This window comes from Salmo salar, chromosome 17, assembly GCF_965601325.2.
Source record: "Salmo salar chromosome 17, fSalSal1, whole genome shotgun sequence".
Taxonomy (NCBI): domain Eukaryota; kingdom Metazoa; phylum Chordata; class Actinopteri; order Salmoniformes; family Salmonidae; genus Salmo; species Salmo salar.
Window position 1 is genome coordinate 53,047,958 of NC_138307.1, and position 20,018 is coordinate 53,067,975.

A 20,018-nucleotide genomic window follows, 5' to 3' on the forward strand; every position below is an offset into this window, starting at 1 on the left:
ACCAAGCCACTGCCTAATGTCAGAGGCAATTATAAGAGATGACAGGTTTAATTCAACATTTTATTCCAAAAAAACCTGTGATGCCATGTTATAATGGACCTCTACACACACACTCACTCAGATAGTTATTCAGACAGACCGTGAAGAACAGTCCTTCTGTATAGTTCAACACGATCATCTCCAATCCCTGCGGACTCTAAGGGTTTGAGGTTTGTTAGCCAGACTGACAGAAGACTGGAGAGAGAGGGATTAATAATACTGTTATTACTTGCCTATTGCCAGCAGCACAAAGATAACATACAGAAACACACACACACAGGCCTTACAACTTCCTGATCGTCTTAACTATCAGAAGCTGCGACAGTAAAACTCACCTAGCTAGTGTCAGACAGAAACAGGGTGTACTTAACAGCCTTTAAAGAAATAACTAATTTTCCTATTGCATTATGTACAATTATTAGTTTAAAAAAAAGAAAAAAGAAAATAAAATTTTAAAATGGAGCAGAAATAATAAAACATCTACAGTACAATTTCCAGGTATAAAAATATATTACCAATCTCCAGGAGTATTTACAAAGACACGTTTCTCTACAAAATGCAACTAGGTCTCTACAACATCAAGTAACTGTGCTGTTAAGCTCGTAGTCTAGTTGTATTAACTAAAAACATTTTTTTTTTTAAAATGGCTCAAATGTTTAGCACCTAGTATATAATACATTTGGCCTACACTACATGACCAAAGGTATGTGGACACCTGCTCGTCGAACATCTCATTCCAAAATCATGGGCATTAATATGGAGTTGGTCCCCCCTTTGCTGCTATAACAGCCTCCACTCTTCTGGGAAGGTTTTCCACTAGATGTTGGAACATTGCTGCAGGGACTTGTTTCCATTCAGCCACAAGAGCATTAGTGAGGTCGGGCACTGATGTGGGGCGATTAGGCTTGGCTCGCAGTCTGCGTTCCAATTCATCCCAAAGGTTCGATGGAGTGGAGGTCAGGGCTCTGTGCAGGCCAGTCAAGTTCTTCCACACTGATCTTGACAAACCATTTCTGTATGGACCTCGCTTTGTGCAGGGGGGCATTGTCATGCTGAAACAGGAAAGGGCCTGACACAAAGTTGGAAGCACAGTATCGTCTGGAATGTCATTATATGCTGTAGCGTTAAGATTTCCCTTCACAGGAACTAAGAGGCCTAGCCCGAACCATTATTCCTCCTCCGCCAAACTTTACAGTTGGCGCACCTCATTCGGGCAGGTAGAGTTCTCCTGGCATTCGCCAAACCCATATTCGTCCGTCGGACTGCCAGATGGTAAAGCGTGATTCATCACTCCAGAGAATGCGTTTCCACTGCTCCAGAGTACAATGGCGGCAAGCTTTACACCACTCCAGCTGACGCTTGGCATTGTGCATGGTGATCTTAGGCTTGTGTGTGGCTGCTCGGCCATGGAAACCCACTTCATTCTCCTGCCAATGTTTGTCTACGGAGATCGCATGGCTGTGTGCTCAATTTAATACACCTGTCAGCAACGGGTCTGGCTGAAATAGCCAAATTCACTAATTTGAAGAGATGTCTGCATACTACTGTGTATATATAGTGTATTTTCAGAAACCATTGAAAAGAAATACTAAATTCACTTCATCATTTGGAGGAATTTGACATTGAACAGAAAGTGAAAAGAGCAGAAAGTGAAAGAAAAAAGGGGAGAATAAAAGAGGTATTGAAATCTCTGGTCTTCTCCACTCCTGTCCAGACAGGATATGACATAGGGACTTCCTGTGCGAGGTGACATCGTCAGGCTCCTTCTGAGTCCCTTTTGATTGGTCCTTCTTAGTCTCTAGAAGAACATCCTGTAACGACAGCGGCACTTTACATTCATTTCCAGTTATGCATCTTGTGTATGCATGTCATGACTCTTAACACGGTCCACCTCCACCCACAGTCATTCATGTACTGTAAGCATTCCTCTACATGTTCAGAATGTTATACATTCCACCGAGGGTTTTACAGAACTATGAGAGGATACCGACTATTACATTTTCATACAGGAGTAATAAAGGCCCAGGGAACGACTTTTGTGAAGAAAAATATCTATCAGGGGAGTGATGGTGGGGGTTGCATTATAGTGGCCAGAAGGGTCAACAGCAGGGGATGACACTCAAGATGCAAGATGGCATTGAGGGAGGGAGGTTGGTCAAGAAAGGGATGGAATGCTTCATCTACAGCTAGGATTTTCTACTGGCTGACAACAGTGACTGGCGCCACCTGGTGGGGAAATAAATAGCAGTCACGTCATTCCTGAATGTCGAACGCTGTACTTCTCAGATTACTCCTGACACACAAATCATAATGACAACACACCATAACCTGACCTTACTGAATGTGAGGCACGTCAGGATTCCTCCTCTCAACATCCCATACGAGACAGAGGGGAGGAGGAGAGTGGAGGAATGCGTGTTTGAAAACAACAGGCCAAGGAGCCAGTGAGTGCTTCAGGGGTTAGGTTAGGGGTCACCCAGGAAAATACTACTTGAGTAAAGGTATTTGGTTTTAAATGAACTTAAGCATCAAATGTAATTGTTAAGATTATTTAAGTATCAAAAGTAAAAGGTATAAATCATTTGTAATTCCTCAAATTAGACAAACCAGACGGCACGATTTTCTAGTTGTTTTTAATTTAGGAATGGTCAGGGGCACACTTTACAAATGAAGCATTTGTATTTCAGAGGTAGTAGGGATGACCTGGATGTTCTCGTTAAGTGTGTGAATTAGACCTTTTTCCTTTCCTGTTATGCATAAAAAAGTTTAAAAGTTCTTTTGGGTGTCATGGAAAATGTATTGAGTAAAAAGTACATTATTTTCTTTAGGAATGTAGTGAAGTAAAAGTAGTCAAAAATATAAATAGTAAAGTACAGATAGTCCAAAAAACAGCTTAAGTAAAAAAACTTAAATTACTTTACACCACTGAAGGGAGGGGAGGGGGTTCTTCAGGGAACCATACCTTCTTCACTTTGCCTATAAAGCATTTACATCACTGCTTGTAAGAATAAAAAGAGAGGAAAGACTAGCTACAACAAACTCAAAGCAGCCGGCATTCACATGCAAGGCCGACGTGGGGTTCAGGATCACGTCTCTCCACAGCCATTGGGTGTTCATATTTAGCTCTGTGCTGCATGGCCATCCATTACAGGAAGACTGTAACCATCATTAATTAGCCGGGTAAACACAGAGTAGCACTGGCCCTCAGGGATCACTGGGGCCAGTACTGAGTCTAGGAAAACACACCGGCTGTGGTAGCTACGCTCACATTGTTGTTGTTGTGAGTCAACCAAAGTATGAGTTATGTGCACATCCACAGGCACGCACACTATTTAGAGAGTTAATGATTAGTCCTAATGGTCTCTGCCTCAAGATTTGGCAACCCACCCCCCCAGTGCATGCACGCACGCACACACCACACACACACACACACACACACACACACACACACACACACACACACACACACACACACACCTGTATATGTTGGGGTCCAGCAGGACGTGTGTCTCCTGGGGCAGCTGTGAGAGGTGGACCACCTTGGTCTTCTGCTGCGGCCGGTCACTCTCATTCACCCACACATCAGGTAGTCTGGAGAGAGGGATAGAGAGATTGAGAGAAAGCAAGAGAGGGAAGGAGGAGAGAGAGAGAGAGAATGTGAGAGCACAAGGGAAGAAGGAGGAGAGAAGGAGGAGGAGAGAGTGAGGGAGAAGAGGTGACAGACAGTACAAATCTTGTAATTGGCACCGTGGCCTCTCTGAGCTGGTGTCTGACTGGCATCTAACAGAAATGGGTTAAGAGGAGATTGCAGTGGTACAAATGCATGCTTCCTAAATTGCTTGTCTAACTAAAGAGCGCATTTAGGTGTTATCTGTGGGAAACATTGGGAGAGGATCAATGCCAGTACTGGGCTCCTCTCTACTCCTGCTACAGCCGTCACTGTGTGCGTCACCAGGAAAGCATCCCAATGAACAAACAGAGAGAGAGAGAGGATGTGGGGGAGATGTGAATAAGCGGTGCCTGGTTCATCATTAGCAGACTGCTTGGCTATAGATCATAGATTCAGAGAGGGGCAGATGAAAGCCCTAGGGGGAGGAAAGGAGAAGGAAAGGAAGAAAGTGGATAGTGGATGAAAGGAGAAGAGAGAGGTAATAAAGAAATGGAGAGGCGAGAGGGGACCTTACCCTTGCAGAGGGATGAACCCAAGTGGACAGAGCCAAAACAAAAACTGCAGAAAAGCACCCAATAAGATGCTAGGAGACAGAGAGGAAGGCCTCAGCTGTCTCCTGTTACGGTTTAAATCACAGCAAATACAATGCTCACTGTACACATAGGGTGCTGCTGCAGCTCTGTAGCCGAGTGCTACAAGTGACTACAATAACATCTGGTACACATTCTCCATGGTAGTGTGGGTGATGGTTGATTTTACAGCAACATGGTCCTTAGAGAGACATATCCAACTCTTAACCAAAACACTCTCACAGCTTCTGAAACGAGTGCCGCAATACGTCTCTTGCTCCTCCTCCCTTCTTCATCCAAACCCCAAAACAACAAAAATTCCAAAGAGAGAGGTTTATTTTGGACATGTACCATGAAAGCGAGCATCGTTTTGGCTTATAGCCCGTTTCCTGACCCAGAAAGTTGTTTCTATCGGAGATGAGCTCTCTGGGAGAGGGGTTTTAGACAGAGCAGAGCTGAGCTGACAGCCAGTTCCTCCAGCTGAGAGACTAATGGCTAGTAAGGAGGGCTGCACAGGGCTTTGTCTCAGTCTGAAGTGACTTCCTCTCCTTCTCTCCTCTGGCTGAGAGACTAATGGCCTGAGGAGGAGTAGGGCTACACAGGGCTGCATCTCAATAGTGTGAAGTGGCTTTCTCTCCCTTGTCTCCTTCCCTTCAATCATTTTCCTGATAATATAGTACGACAACTACATAGCTAACTTACAATATTCCAGTCTGAAATGCACACAGCTGGTTATGATAGCTGTTATGATAGTCAAGGGAGCTCTTGGTCATTAATTCTCTCCTCAACTGGGCCACTGATCAAAAATTTACCTATGAGACTACACCAAAGGAAAAGAGAAAGAGTTAGAGAGGGATGAAAGGATGGATAGAGATCACAGGGGAGCTCCCACGAGACGAGTGAAGTCATCCAGATCACTGACCCTTCTGGATGGAGGAGACGCTAACCTGGGTATCCTCCTGTGTGTGTGTGTGTGTGTGTGTGTGTGTGTGGTGCAGTGGTAGGGTCACATGTGATTGCCAGCCTCCTGCCCACAGCCACAGGACAAATTGACTAACCACCACTAAACTCCTGCTGACATTTACAGAGCAGGGGAGGAGAAGGACAGGAAGAGAGGAGGGGGAGGATAAACCTCTGCTTGCCAGTAGTACAGGAGAGAAAAGGGAGCGAGGGGAGAGAAGAGGACTGTGGCCTTGTGTCTGCCAACAGGAGAGAGATGAAGAGCAGGATGCGGGGAGGAGAGGAAGAGGGCAACTCACATGTCCTCGGGAGTCCAGTGGAGGAGGACTTTAACCTTCCCAGAATCTTCCTTCCTCCTCGCTATTACCTAGAGACAGAAGAAGAGAGGTAAGACGCCACCCAGTAACAGAGACATTGGGAAAACAACACATTGTTGTTGAGGTCATACTGGAGAGATAGTTGGAGAGACACACCCACCATCCCTAACCAAAGGCCTGATGCTGATGGCAAGTCAGTAAAGGAATCAGACACCTGGCTCCAGTCAAATTGAGCCAGACTCAAATCTGTCCTCCCTCCCACTCCGTAGACGAACACTGTTACTTCACTGGCCTGAAGACGCCAGTCCAGCCACTAAACATATACACACACCCTGTGTGTGGTAGGAACAATACAGCTCCCAGACTGACGTTAGTGCATTCCACAGTGAGTGAGTGTGTGTGACCCTGGACCAAGGTGAAGACTAGGAATGCTCTTTATCTTTAGAAACACACAGATGGATGTGTGCTTACACACACACACACACACACACAAACGTAAGTCACAGCGTGAAAAGACATCACACTAGACTCTCTCCCATGGTTTTATTTGCTTATTGCTTTGGCTTAGAGAAGGGCCTGCTGGGTTTGCCTGGCTACCCAAAGTCCTTGCTTCAGCCAAATGCGACGCCACACCCACGGACGTTCATTTCTTCTCCGCAACGAGTCTGGATCCGAGTACCTCCCCGACGATGTCTAGAACGCAAACGCATTCTAACCGTTCTGATTGGTCCCAGAAACTGATGGGTCGGGCCAGAGCCAGAACATAACGTGGGTAAAGCGGTGTTTTGGAAATGCCATTTGCTTTGATTAGAGACGATCCAATCGCTGATGACTTTGATTTGTACAACCCCCATCATTTTGCCATCCCCACAAATGACTTCAATGATGGCAGTCTCAGACTGAAGTACGAAGTGAACAGAGCAGCGGAATAATTCAGTCGGAGTCGTCGCGCAACTGCTGGGTTCCTATTCTGTCTTTTTCTCTTGATTTCTCTCTCTGTAATAATACTGGTAGAAGCACTCCAACTGCATGTGTAGGGGAGAGATGGAGGAGTGAGGGAGGACAGAGACTGGGAGAAGGTGAAGAGGTCTGGTTTTTAAGCGGCTCCAACAACAGGGCTGGCTGGGTCTGGACTCAGGCATGCACGTCAGAGCAGTGTGTGTGTGTTTGTTTGGTGGGAGGGTTGCTGGCAGTTCCCTTTATTAGCAGTTTAATTAAAAGGGGCACGGGAGTCAGTGTTATTCTCTGGCTGGGCCCTTCATTTTCAGCAGGCCTCAACACTGCACACATTAACTCCATGTAAGTTTAAACCAGACTCTGCTGGTGATCCGTCAATTTTGGAAAACAACTTGTGTTCAGACAAAAATTAGATTGTGATGCTTTTAAAAAAAAATCTGCATTTAATCTCAGCAGGCTTTTCATTTGAAATAAATGGAGGTTTAATTGACCCTGGTCAGCCAGTCGACTGCCTCCCCCTCTCCCAGCCTTTAGCTGGCTCAATGGAAGTTCTGTCAACTTTTTGCAAATCTTTGTTTTCATTTCAACAACTTTCTACTTGTGATGTGCTAGACGCCTTGCGCAAGATTGCTTGATCCAAAAGATCCATTCTTGCTGCAGTTTTCTGCTCCTCTGATTGCAGAATCTTTAACACATGTTTACCTGAAGTATTTTTGGTGCCATCCCCAGGGTCTGGAAAGTGACCCACATACTCCCCCCTTCAAAAGTTGGTGACGGGTCACCTAAGTAATTAGAGCCCCATGTCCAAATTCTTGCCTAGCAAAAATGATAGAACCCTTGGTAAATACTCAGATCCTTTTTAACTACGAAATGTATTGTAATTACACAACGGGTGGGTCTAACGGTGTCTGTTCCACAAGTTACCACGGGTTAAAGCGATGATGTTGAACTGCTTATTTTCTCTGTTCCATTTCACTGTGCAATCCACTGTCCAATCAGCCCAGGCGGAAGTAGGGGTGCTGAGTTAAAAAAATAAAAATTATAATAATAATACACAAAAGTAGCACACTGGGCCTTTACTAGTATTAGTGTCGGGACTATATATTTACTAGTATTAGTGTCGGGACTATATCTTTACTAGTATTAGTGTCGGGACTATATCTTTACTAGTATTAGTGTCGGGACTATATATTTACTAGTATTAGTGTCGGGACTATATATTTACTAGTATTAGTGTCGGGACTATATCTTTACTAGTATTAGTGTCGGGACTATATCTCATGGAAGGATGAAATAGTATGAATAAATGTATCAAAATAACACTCGTGAAAATATGTCAATCATTTGAATATGTTGGTAACCCGTTGTATAAAAGTGATAATGCCAGAGAAGCTGGTGTTTGGAGGATATATTTGCGCGGTTTGCCGTCCCTCGATTAGGTCTCGGTCCTAACACCCGTGCCAATATATCCTCCAAACACCGGCTTCTCTGGCATTATCACTTAAATGCAAACCAGTCAGGTTTCAGACCAGGTTATAGCACCATCTCTGCTACTTCTTTGGTTTTAAATTATGTTCTTAAATTGTTTGGATAAGAAGTAACACTGACTGGCCATTTTTGTTGACCTTTCTAAAATCTTCGACAGTGTTTCACCCATTACTTATCCAGAGGTTTTCATCAATTGGCCTGGACCAGGCTGCGTTTAGCTGGTTTGAAAATGATGTAAAGATGCACCATGCAGAAACCACTCCGCCATTTCCTGGTTGCTAAAATTCTAAGTTTGTCTAATTTCAGTTCCTTTAATAGCAGTTTAATTAAAGGGGCATGAAACCAAAGTGTAGAGAATTATTGTACCATCTAAACCACTGAAATAGATTTTCCATAACCAAAAACATTGTATTTTCAGTTGTTTGAATCAGTTGTACAAAACCTAAAGAAAGACGCAAAAAATTTAACTTAAGAGCGGAAAGCATAGAAATAAAGCACATAGAACAGATCTACCGTATCGTTGACTTGCTTTCAATGAGAATGAGAGCTCTATAACTCACAATTCTATGTGAATTTGGTTGGGTCACCCAAAAAGTTACAGATTTCTGCTTTAAAAAAAAGGACAGAACACAGTGTGTATTTACTGATGGTGTTAAATCAGGTTTTCTTGACATAAAGGGTGTCCTACAGGGATCAATTCTTGGTCCGGTTATTTTCACATGAACAATATTGGTTTATCTGTAAAAAATTATAAAAACATTCACCTGTATGCAGGTGACAATCTGTCGCTATTGCCCTCCAAGAAGGTCTTTGCTGAACTGACATTGGTACTTAATGCAGGTAAAACCAAGAACATGTTATTTTTCAAATCACATAAAAATCTGATGATTTATGCATAAGTACTTCGTAGGGGTGTAATGGTACACGTATTCGTACCGAAACGTTCGGCTCAGGGACCTCGATTCGGTCGCACTGAACCCGAATGAATACATAAAAACAAATATTACAAAATAAAAAATACTACGTCTTTAGGCTATGCATACGCTGCGTAGTAGGCCTATGCCGTAAATCTGAACTAAAACAAACATTTAAGGCTATTCCGTTAAAACTAGCGCCTAGGCAGACATCAGAATCAAAATGACCTTAACTGGCGCATTTCACATTTTGTGAGGCGCAGCCAAGGACTAGTTCTGGGGAGGTCGATAAACCAGAATTGGAGGATCATCAACAATCGTTTAAATGTCCAGTTTGGGAACATTTAGGCTTCCCAGCAGATTACAACTGGTAAGGGCAGAACATTGCGGATAAAACGTTAACAGTATGTCGCCACGCTCAACAAGAATAGCCTATGCAGCTGCCAACAACTCAAATTTGTTGACACATTTACTCTGACATCACCCGAGTACACCGGAGCAAGACGGAAACGCAAAGAAACACCACATCGTCTCACCTCAGCATTCAAGCATTCCTTGGCAGCTGACTCTGACCGGGGCAAATACATTCATTACAAGAGCGATAAGTAGGCTGTGTTTATATTTTTTACAATCTTTGCTTTTTAAACCACGAACATACACCCATTCACGGTGATTGAGAATAGGGGGTTTTAGCGACTTGTGAAAGAGCTTTAGACTCGTTACGAACTTCCTCCTGCACCAATTTAAGCAAACAGGTTGTCCCTGCTCTATATAAGCAAGCCAAAGATGAAGTTCAGAATGAATTGGCCAACGCACCCTGTGTTGCGCTTACTTATCAGTGACAGACATCACATTACCCTGGAATAGATGTACTGTGCTACAGACATGCCCCTTCATGAGCGTCACAACTGCGCATCTGGCACTGAAGGAGACGGTGTCATGGTGTGTTCGTAACCAAGTGGGAATTTACCACATAGAACTGGGGAAAACCCACTTGAATGGCCCTCCAACTGGTAATTACTTGTGGGAAACTTGTCAATGATCTGAAGCACACACACTTCTCCCACATGATTGCCTCGGGTGTCGCCTACTAAGGAAATGGCCTTGAACAGCATTTGACAGTTAAATGCAACAAAACATTAATAAAAAAGCAATCTATTGTGGGTAAAAAAAATAAAAATGTTTACAAGCATGATAGCTGTACTTTTAGTTTATGATTGACGCAGCTTGTTGGCAATTAGCTACTGGCATTTCTCAATGAGTTCAAATCACATGAATGCATCCAACTGGTATTTATGACTTCACAACTCGTAAATTCCCACCTCCCAGAAGGTGACAAATGCAGCATCAGAGTGGAAACTTGAGAGGAACAACATAACAATCCTGTCACAACAGAATGACAGGAATATTGTGAATGGAATTTCATTTTCCCGCTGTACCGTAACTGAACCGTGACCCCAAAACATACCAAACCGTGGGTTTGATGAACAGTTACACCCCTAGTACTTTGGATTGTGCCCTCATTGATCGTGTCCCCTCTTATGAATATCTGGGCATCTGGATGAACAAAAAGCATGTTGATGAATAAGTTAAGAATTTAATTATTCAAATAGGCTTCCAATATATGGACAAATCCTGACTTTCGTTAAATAGCAGAAAACAAATCCTCCAGTCAACATTCATTCCGGTTATTGACTATGGCGATATGTCTATATGAATGCAGCTGCCACTGTACTGAAGCCGTTGGGCACAGTTTATCACAGTGCATTATTACGGGCGATAGGTTCCGTACACATCATTGTATTTTGTATCAGAAAGTAGGCTGGCCCTCCGTGAAGTCTCGTAGATCGAGGCATTGCGCTCTTTTTTGTCTATAAACTGCCATCATACCTTACCTCATTGTTAAACTTCAGACGTACAAGTTACCAGACCCGGACTCAGGGATGGGTAACCCTGGAGAGCCCTTCAATCTCCACCGAATTAGGGAAATCTGATTTGAGTTTTTCTCCAAAAGTCCTTAAAGTTACGAGTTGGTGCTTCTAGAGCAATTCAGGCAGATGTTAGAGGGCCTTTTCACTGAAGAATGTGTTTGTTTCATATGATTGTGTTTACTTTTCACATAGTGTAATTGATGTGTGTATAGAAAGATCTGTATAATAGTGTAATGGCTGTGTACTGATGTGCTCATGCAGGCCTCATCTGCGAAAGACAGCGTGGTCTCGGCATGACTCCCAAAATACTACCAAACTCCTCTGTACAGCTGAGACCGTAATACTGTAGGTCTGTCGTGCCGTCTGCTGTCTGAACAGTGAAGTACAGTGTGTGTGTGCAGTACCATGCATAGTCTGCTGCTGCTGCTGGATCCCTGACCACGCTGTGGAAGATGACGGTGATGGTGTGTGTGTGTGTGTGTGTGTATACTAGTACTAACCATGCTGTGAAACACCACACTGTGTCCGTTGCCCAGGCTCTCTATATGTGTGGCCAGGTTGAGGCAGATGGCCCGGTGTCTGATAGCATCCATGGTCTGGGCATCAAAGAAGTCGTGAGGTCGTGCTGGAGGGACAGAACACACTGGGGTGAGAGAGGGGGAGCGTTAAACTGAGGTTCATAGGTCGGGAGGTCAGAGGGGATTAGCCAATCAGATGGATCTGACCCTCGTAGATATTCATCATCAAAACGTTTCCCACCACCCGATTGGTTAAGACGCTTGGTTTGAATGCCAGGCGACCGGATCAGTGAGTACATGATCGGTTTATTGATTGTTTGTATGATTGAGTGTGTGCCCGTGCATATCTGTGTGTGAATACACATGCTTGGATTTGTGGGCGCTTGTATGTGCGCTTGTATTACCATCCTTATGGGTACCAGAAATTCCCAAAAGACCCAGAGGACAAAGGCTATTTTAGGCTTAGGTTTACAGTTAAAATTAGGGCAACAATTAGGGAAAATAGGATTTTTAATGGAAATCAATTTTAGGTCCCGACAAGGATAATAAAACATATGCTGTGTGTGTATTGCGTGTGTTTATATGGGCGTGTGTGTGTGTGTGTTTCTCGGATACGTACGTAACGACCGCCTGCGTTTGTTCTTGAGTTTCCGCCTCTTGTTAAGCCCCGCCTTCGAAGGTGAATCCTCCTTCATCTTGGCCTGATTGGCCAGCTTGTTGGAGTTCTGGGAGCTGAAGTGGGTGGGTACGTGGCGCGCTAGCCCCCCCTGGGAGGCAAATGTGGCATTGCAGCCCCCCACCACACACTGATAAAGATAGAGACAACACCGGTGAGAACACAGACTAGTAGATTTAACAGTAGATCGCTTATACAACAGCACTTACATATAGAATAACAGTATCGGTCATTCTATTTGATGAAGTCTAGGTGATTTCTATTTCAATAATAGCTCAAAGGGTTTAATACAGAGGAAACTGTAGGTCTGGGTATAGAAGCACAGTTCAATGGAACCATTCAATATAATATCATGCATTAGCTTTACACAGGATAGTGTGTGACAAGTGTATTGTGTTGGAGATCATTAGAATCATTCTAAGACTAGAATAATCTATAGCACATGACATGTACATACAGTAGGTACGGGGCCTTCAGAAAGTATTCACACCCCTCGACTTTAGCCACAATCTGATGTGCTACAGCCTGATTTTCAAATGGCTTCAATTGAGATTTGGTGTTACTGGCCTACACACAATACCTCATAATGTCCAAGTGGAATTATGTTTTTACAAATGTTCACTAATTAATTAAAAATGAAAGCAGAAATGTGTTGCGTCAATAAGTATTCAACCCCTTTGTTATGGCAAACCTAAATCAAAATCTAATTTATTTACATAGCGCTTCTTACATCAGCTGATATCTCAAAGTGCTGTACAGAAACCCAGCCTAAAACCCCCAAAAGACTTCCAGTTTGGAGTGGCGCCATTTCCGTTCCAATTTTCTGGAAGCTTGCTTCAGAGCTCGTGTATTTTCTGTATACCAGGGAGCTAGTTTCTTATGACAAATGTTTTTAGATTTTAGGGGTGCAACTGCATCTAGGGTATTGCGCAAGGTTAAATTGAGTTCCTCAGTTAGGTGGTTAACTGATTTTTGTCCTCTGACGTCCTTGGGTAGGCAGAGGGAGTCTGGAAGGGCATCAAGGAATCTTTGGGTTGTCTGAGAATTTATAGCACGACTTTTAATGCTTCTTGGTTGGGATCTGAGCAGATTATTTGTTGCGATTGCAAACGTAATAAAATGGTAGTCCGATAGTCCAGGATTATGGGGAAAAACATTAAGATTCACAACATTTATTCCACGGTACAAAACTAGGTCCAGAGTATGACTGTGGCAGTGAGTAGGTCCAGAAACATGTTGGACAAAACCCAGAGTCGATGATGGCTCCGAAAGCCTTTTGGAGTGGGTCTGTGGACTTTTCCATGTGAATATTAAAGTCACCAGAAATTAGAATATTATCTGCGATGACTACAAGGTCCGATAGGAATTCAGGGAACTCAGTTAGGAACGCTGTATATGGCCCAGGAGGCCTGTAAACAGTAGCTATAAAAAGTGATTGAGTAGGCTGCATAGATTTCATGACTAGAAGCTCAAAAGACGAAAACGTCGTTGTTGTTCTTTTTGTAAATTGAAATTTCCTATTGTAAATGTTAGCAACACCTCCGCCTTTGCGGGATGCGCGGGGGATATGGTCACTAGTGTAACCAGGAGGTGAGGCCTCATTTAACACAGTAAATTCATCAGGCTTAAGCCATGTTTCAGTCAGGCCAATCACATCAAGATTATGATCACTGATTAGTTCATTGACTATAACTGCCTTTGAAGTGAGGGATCTAACATTAAGTAGCCCTATTTTGAGATGTGAGGTATCACAATCTCTTTCAATAAATGGCAGGAATGGAGGAGGTCTTTATTCTAGTGAGATTGCTAAGGCGAACACCGCCATGTTTAATTTTGCCCAACCTAGGTCGAGGCACAGACACGGTCTCAATGGGGATAGCTGAGCTGACTACACTGACTGTACTAGTGGCAGACTCCACTAAGCTGGCTAACAGTTCAGGAATAAAAATGTGCTTAAGTCACATAATAAGTTGCATGTACTTAAGTGTTTAACATGATTTTTGAATAACTACCTCATCTCTGTACCCCACCCATACAATTATATGTAAGGTCCCTCAGTCGTGAATTTCAAACAGATTCAACCACAAAGACCAGGGAGGTTTTCCAATGCCTCACAAAGAAGGGCACCTATTGGTAGACGGGTAAAAAAATAAAACAAGCAGACATTTAATATCCATTTGAGCATTGTGAAGTTATTAACACCCAGTCACTACAAAGATACAGGTGTCTTCCTAACTCAGTTGCTGGAAAGGAAGGAAACCGCTCAGGGATTTCACCATGAGGCCAATGGTGACTTTAAAACAGGTACAGTGTTTAATGGCTGTGATAGGAGAAAACTGAGGATTGATCAACAACATTGTAGTTGCTCCACAATACTAACCTAACTGACAGACTGAAATGAAGGACGCCTATACAGAATATTCCAAAACATGCATCCTGTTTGCAATAAGGCACTAAAGTAAAACTGCAAAGAATGTGGCAAAGAAATTAACTTTGTCTTGAATATAAAGCGTTATGTTTAGGGCAAATCCAACAACACATTACCGAGTACCACTTCACATTTTCAAGCATGGTGGTGGCTGCATCATGTTATGGGTATGCTTGTCATCGACTAGGACTTTTCTTTAGGATAAAAATAAACGGAACAGAGCTAAGCACAGGCAAAAATCATAGAGGAAAACCTGGTTCAGTCTGCTTTCCAACAAACACTGGGAGACAAATTCACCTTTCAGCAGGACAGTAACCTAAAACACAAGGCCAAATATACACAGGAGTTGCTTACCAAGACGACATTGAATAATGTTCCAGAGTGGCCTAGTTACAGTTGACATAAATAGGCTTGAAAATCTATGGCGAGACTTGAAAATGGCTGTCTAGCAATGAGCAACAACCAACTTGACAGACCTTGAGGAATAAAAAAATAACGTGCAAATATTGTACAATCCAGGTTTGCAAAGCTCTTAGAGACTTACCCAGAAAGACTCACAGTTGTAATCGCTGCCAAAGGTGATTCTAACATGCATTAACTCAGGGGTGTGAATACCTCTGTAAATTAGATATTTCTGTATTTCATTTTCAATACATTTGCAAAAATAAATAAAAATATGTTTTCACTTTGTCATTATGGGGTAGTGTGTAGATGGGTGAGGGAAAAAAAACATTTGAATCCATTTTGAATTCAGGCTGTAACACAACAAAATGTGGAATAAGCCAAGGGGTATGAATACTTTGTGAAGGCACTGTATATGACATGAGGATGTGGTTTGCAGAGTCAGTGCTTTGATGTTGTGTGTGTGACAGTGAAGGGAGAGTGAAAGAGCGAGAGACCGAACAGGAAAATGGAAGAAAGGAGGGCGTTTCCTCACCTTGAATGGTTTGTCTCCGCTGTGTGAGACCATGTGTCTCTGGAGCCAGCTCTGACTGGTCGACGGGGTGTTGTAGACCTTGCAGCCCTTCCACAGGCACACAAACACCTGGCGAGAGGACAGCAACACTGTTAAACACACGTATCTTCACAGGTCACTCACAACCTAGCTCTTATGAGTTACCCAAGATGCAATGTGAGAAACTAAAATGTCCTACGAAATCCTACTATCCTAGAGAATTGTAGTAGTTGGCAGATGGACATTTCATATATAAATTCAATGACGGACCATTTCTAACTTAAGCACCTAGAAACTCAATCCCCCACAAACTGACCCCCGCCCCCTCTCTGAACCTAAAGTTCCAAGAGAGATAAAACATCAAGCTGTCTTTGTACAGCAGTACTTCTCATCTGGAGTTAGTTTAACACAGGATGTTTGGATTATCTTCAAGATGGAGAAGAAGAGGGGGATTGATATTTTGAAGACAGGGTTGTGGTGGTGGAGAAGACGAGTTGGAGGCATAAAACTAGAAGGTGAAGGAAGAAGGGGATAGAAGATGGTGAGCAGGCAGGAGGACAGAGAAGATGATTTAGGAAGTGAAGGAAAAATAAATAAATAAATACCCCTCCTCGTTGTCCGTCCACGTGCACGCCCCTGATGTGCTCAGCCAGGTCTGGGCTGGTGGTAAAGAGGAGCTGGCACTGGTCCCAGCAGCAGGTGTATGCCACACCCTTACCCACCGACGGGGTGGCAGTGCCAGGGCCGTGCCCGTTCATCATGGCAGGTGTGGAGCGCCCGCTGGACGCTGTGCTCTCCATGTCCATCAGAGTACTGCTGATACTGGGAGGGAGGGAGGGAGGTAGGGAGGGAGGGAGGGAGATGGGGTCAGCACAGAGATCTGTTGTACTACATAAATCAAATGTTATTAGTCACATGCACCGAATGCAACAGGTGTAGACCTTACCTTGAAATACTTACTTACAAGCCCTTAACCAACAATGCAGTTATGAAAATAGAGTTAAGAAAATATTTACTAAATAAACTAGAGTAAAAAAAAACAAGAGTAACAAAATAACAATATTGAGGCTACCGGCACCAAGTCAATGTGCAGGAGTACAAGTTAGTCGAGGCAATTGAGGTAATATGTACACGTAGGTAGGGGTAAAGTGACATAGATAAACAGTGAGTAGCAGCAGCGTAAAAAAGGGGGAGGGGGTCAATACAGCCATTTGATTAGCTGTTCAGGGGTCTTATGGCTTGGGAGGGTAGACGCTGTTAAGAAGCATTTTGGACCTAGACTTGGCGGTCTGGTACCTCTTGCTGTGTGGTAGCAGAAAGAACAGTCTGACTAGGGTGGCTGAAGTCTTTGGCAATTTTTAGGGCCTTCCTCTGACACCGCCTGGTATAGAGGTCCTGGATGGCAGGAAGCTTGGCCCCAGTGATGTACTGGGCCGTACGCACTACCCTCTGTAGCGCCTTGCGGTCGGTTCTAGTCATAGGTTTGGACAGCCTCAGTCACTAAATCTTGGTGATTTACTGCATTTTTAGCATGTGCCGACACTGCTCTTCTACAGACGGTGCCACTTCTCTGGGGCATATGAGGTTTAGTATGCCTGGTCTACAAGGAGGGATGTGAGGGTGTCATGGCGGATTTTAATCTCATGCCACTATAGACGTTTCTCCCTTCGTCCTCACACACAAAGCTTCTCAGAGTGCTCTAGTGACTCAGTAATGCTACCATGTTGGACTGAATGAAGAGAAAGTGACACACACACACCTCGTATGGCTGCCTGCCTCCAGCTGCTCCCCTGCTCTGTTCCTGAGGTCCTCAGTGCCAGCAGGGGAACAAAAGTTACATTGAGACCATGCAGCTGCCCAAACAGCAGAGCTCTCTCCTCCATTCACTCCCTCCTTTCTGCCCCGGCTAGACAAAGCAACGTGCCAGGATGGGAGAGGGCCGAGGGGGGAAAGGGGGCAGAAAGAAGGGGGGATCCTCTCTCCTTCAGATACTACACTTCAGCTCCTATAGCCCTGTTGTAATACAGGGTCTTCAGCCTTTGTGCTAACTGGGTTTATTTTGTTGGCTATCCGCTACAGGTCGTCGCATGGCTACAGACAGAATCTACTGGGATCCAGAAAGGGGAATTATTCCACTATTCTAGCAGCAAAAGGAAAAGGGTGGATATCGGGGTGTGTGAAATGGTTGAGTTCTCTGCTTCCATTTGAATAAGAAAAGTATGTGTATATCGTTATTTTCTGTTGGCTAGTCTAGTGATATTCAGACATCGTGTACAGGGGAAAATATGTATTAGTATATGGCTGATAGGACCCTAAATCTACACTGGACTTTTGCATACAGGCTTTTGCATATGTGTCTGTGTGTTGACTTCTATTGTTACATGCACATAAAGAGTCAGGTTCAAAAACACACACACATGTAACCGGAACTCTGGATAGTGTTAGGAGAATCAGATCGGCGAACTCACCGCTTCGGCGGGGCCGCGGCAACCCTGAGTAAATGATTTTAAGTTGCATTGTAAGAGAGTTGAGCAGCGAGTTGCATACATCATTACTCATTTCTAACACCTTTGATCTGATTCACTCTCTCGTTCTGCACTAGTTTATGATCCAGTGGAAGTTCCATCTTGGCCATTTCACATAATGGCATGGGGAATTCTGGGTACACATCTAAATATCTCAGAAAGACTTGTGTGCGTGATTCCCTCATGTGCATGTGGGTGAGAACCTGTGTGTGTGTGTAGGACTCATCTGAACACAGACATCCTGTACCTACAGCCACAAGGCCAAACCAACTAGAAGGTGATGAAGAGTTGTGTTGACCACACTGACCTGTCTGTAAGTGTGTGTGTAGATATGTTAGAAGTAGCTCTGTGGCGAAACACCACCCTTCACATGAAAGCTTGGTTGGCTTGTTAGTGTGTGATTATTGTTTTCTCTGTCTCAGTGCTCCACTTGTGAAATTACTCATGGGACTTTCACCAAACGGTTTTCAAGGATGCATGCCAACTTGGACGATCTTACTTAACTCACTGAATTGGTTCATATGATAAAATCAAGTCTGAAATGTTCATATTGCTGGTGTGTCTCTTTTTAAAACGTGGTTTCGTAGTAGCGACGTTATTACACAATGAGCATCGTGGTGGCCAAGTGGCAATGTAGGCCATACATGGACATTATGTCCAGATGCGGGTGCACGTGCAGCGTGGAACCATTCCGTTGAAAACTAAAGGCAAACCTAGGCCTATTCAACTATCGGTTAAAACTATGCATGTACCCAAATGTTGTCTGTTGTCAACTGTCCATAACGCATCGTTGCGCATTTGGATGCTGATGCATTGTAGCAAAACAAACCCGATTGTTATGCTAAACTGTTGTTTGGCAAAAGACAAAAGTACGGAGATATCACACAACGCTACATAATTGCAAGGATAGTGAGTGCAACTTGTAACAATGTAGCTTGATCACAAACGTGAACATCTTATCAAGATGGAATAATTGTTGGAGTGGGCTGGCAACATTGTTGCGCTGCTTTGTATTCAACATTTGACTGGGTATTAGTAATCCACAGACCTGTCTTCCGAATCCATTCGACTGAGAGGTTCTCCATCCGATGAGGATATCTCGACACTGGCCCGTCTTTTGATTCCGTGGTCGGTTTTCTCCGTGGATTCCTCGCTTTTGGTCTTGTCGGAGCTAGGAGGCGAGGACACACTCTCCTCTCTTTGTTCTTGATTCAGCTCCACGGTGCTCTCCTCGGTTTCGGTGCTGCTCGCAGGGATTCCCTCCACGGGACTTTTAACCGGTTCAGACAGTTCACAGGCCGGTTCGTCTTCTTTGTTGCCGTTTTCCGTGGGTAAACCCGATTCTTTGGCGACTTCTGGTGCGACTGAAGGCTTCTCCTCTTCGCTGTCTCCGTTGCTCACGTCCATTTCTGTTCCGTCCTCGTTGTCACCCGGTTCCTGTTTCGAGTCTATAGGGCCCTGCTTATTATTCCCGTTCTCTCCCTTGTCCAATGTTCCATTGAGCTCGTTTGCCGGTGTGGAGTCTTGTTCGGTATCGTTGGTTGTAACTGCAGCCATGTTCACAGCTCTTAGTAAGCTATTTTGTGTTGTAAGCTACTACCCCCACAAAGTTGCTTCTTTCTCCCAATCGCATGCGCCGCTTCGCCATGAGCGTTCAACCGGGACGCGAGGGGAGGAGGCAGAACCATGACGTAGTCCCCCGCATTGTGGACCGTTCCACGTGTTCCAGAGAACTAGTGTTATATTTGTTTTATATTTACTAAAAAAAAGTGTTCCAGAAAACAGAACATTGACATAATTTAAAGTGAAACGTTAGGGCCAATCACCCATTAACACATTTCAGTCATGAATCTAGACAATTCTTACCACCATACCGGTGCTCCACTCTATTAGTAGGCCTAGCGTATGTGTAATTGTGTTTTTGTATAAAGCCTAGATTTTCATGCAAATTCATCATATTTTATCTTCTTCATGACCTCCAGGCCTTATTCTGTTGTACCGATTCCATGGTACAGGGTGTATGAGTTGATATATAAAACAACATTAGATTCAAGACTTCGTGCTTTTCAGC

General features: G+C 43.9%; 1 protein-coding gene across 2 annotated transcripts; it reads right to left on the minus strand.

The window, feature by feature from the left end:
- Positions 1-46: 46 nt before the first annotated feature.
- On the minus strand, positions 47-19,628 carry LOC106576122 (zinc finger protein AEBP2). Of its 2 annotated transcripts, none has more exons than XM_014153020.3 (8): positions 18,996-19,628; positions 16,028-16,244; positions 15,405-15,512; positions 11,983-12,169; positions 11,346-11,470; positions 5,538-5,605; positions 3,517-3,630; positions 47-1,850 (listed from the first exon to the last, which is right to left on the minus strand). In XM_014153020.3, the coding sequence occupies exons 1-8, from the start codon at positions 19,502-19,504 to the stop codon at positions 1,838-1,840; spliced, it is 1,341 nt and encodes a 446-aa protein (XP_014008495.1). In that variant the 5' UTR covers positions 19,505-19,628; the 3' UTR covers positions 47-1,837. The 2 variants fall into 2 exon arrangements, with proteins under 2 accessions (XP_014008495.1, XP_014008494.1); XM_014153019.3 differs by having other exon boundaries at positions 11,346-11,488.
- Between the last annotated feature and the right edge of the window lie 390 nt (positions 19,629-20,018).

Bases quoted from the DNA above. Each gene is read 5' to 3' on its own strand.
- LOC106576122 (XM_014153019.3), bottom strand. From the start codon at position 19,504: ATGGCTGCAGTTACAACCAACGATACCGAACAAGACTCCACACCGGCA. The intron at 15,513-16,027 runs GTATTTATTTAT...TCCTCTCGCCAG, and splicing joins TGGACGGACAACGAGGAGGG to GTGTTTGTGTGCCTGTGGAA. The intron at 3,631-5,537 runs GTGAGTTGCCCT...CCCTCTCTCCAG, and splicing joins CACTGGACTCCCGAGGACAT to ACTACCTGATGTGTGGGTGA.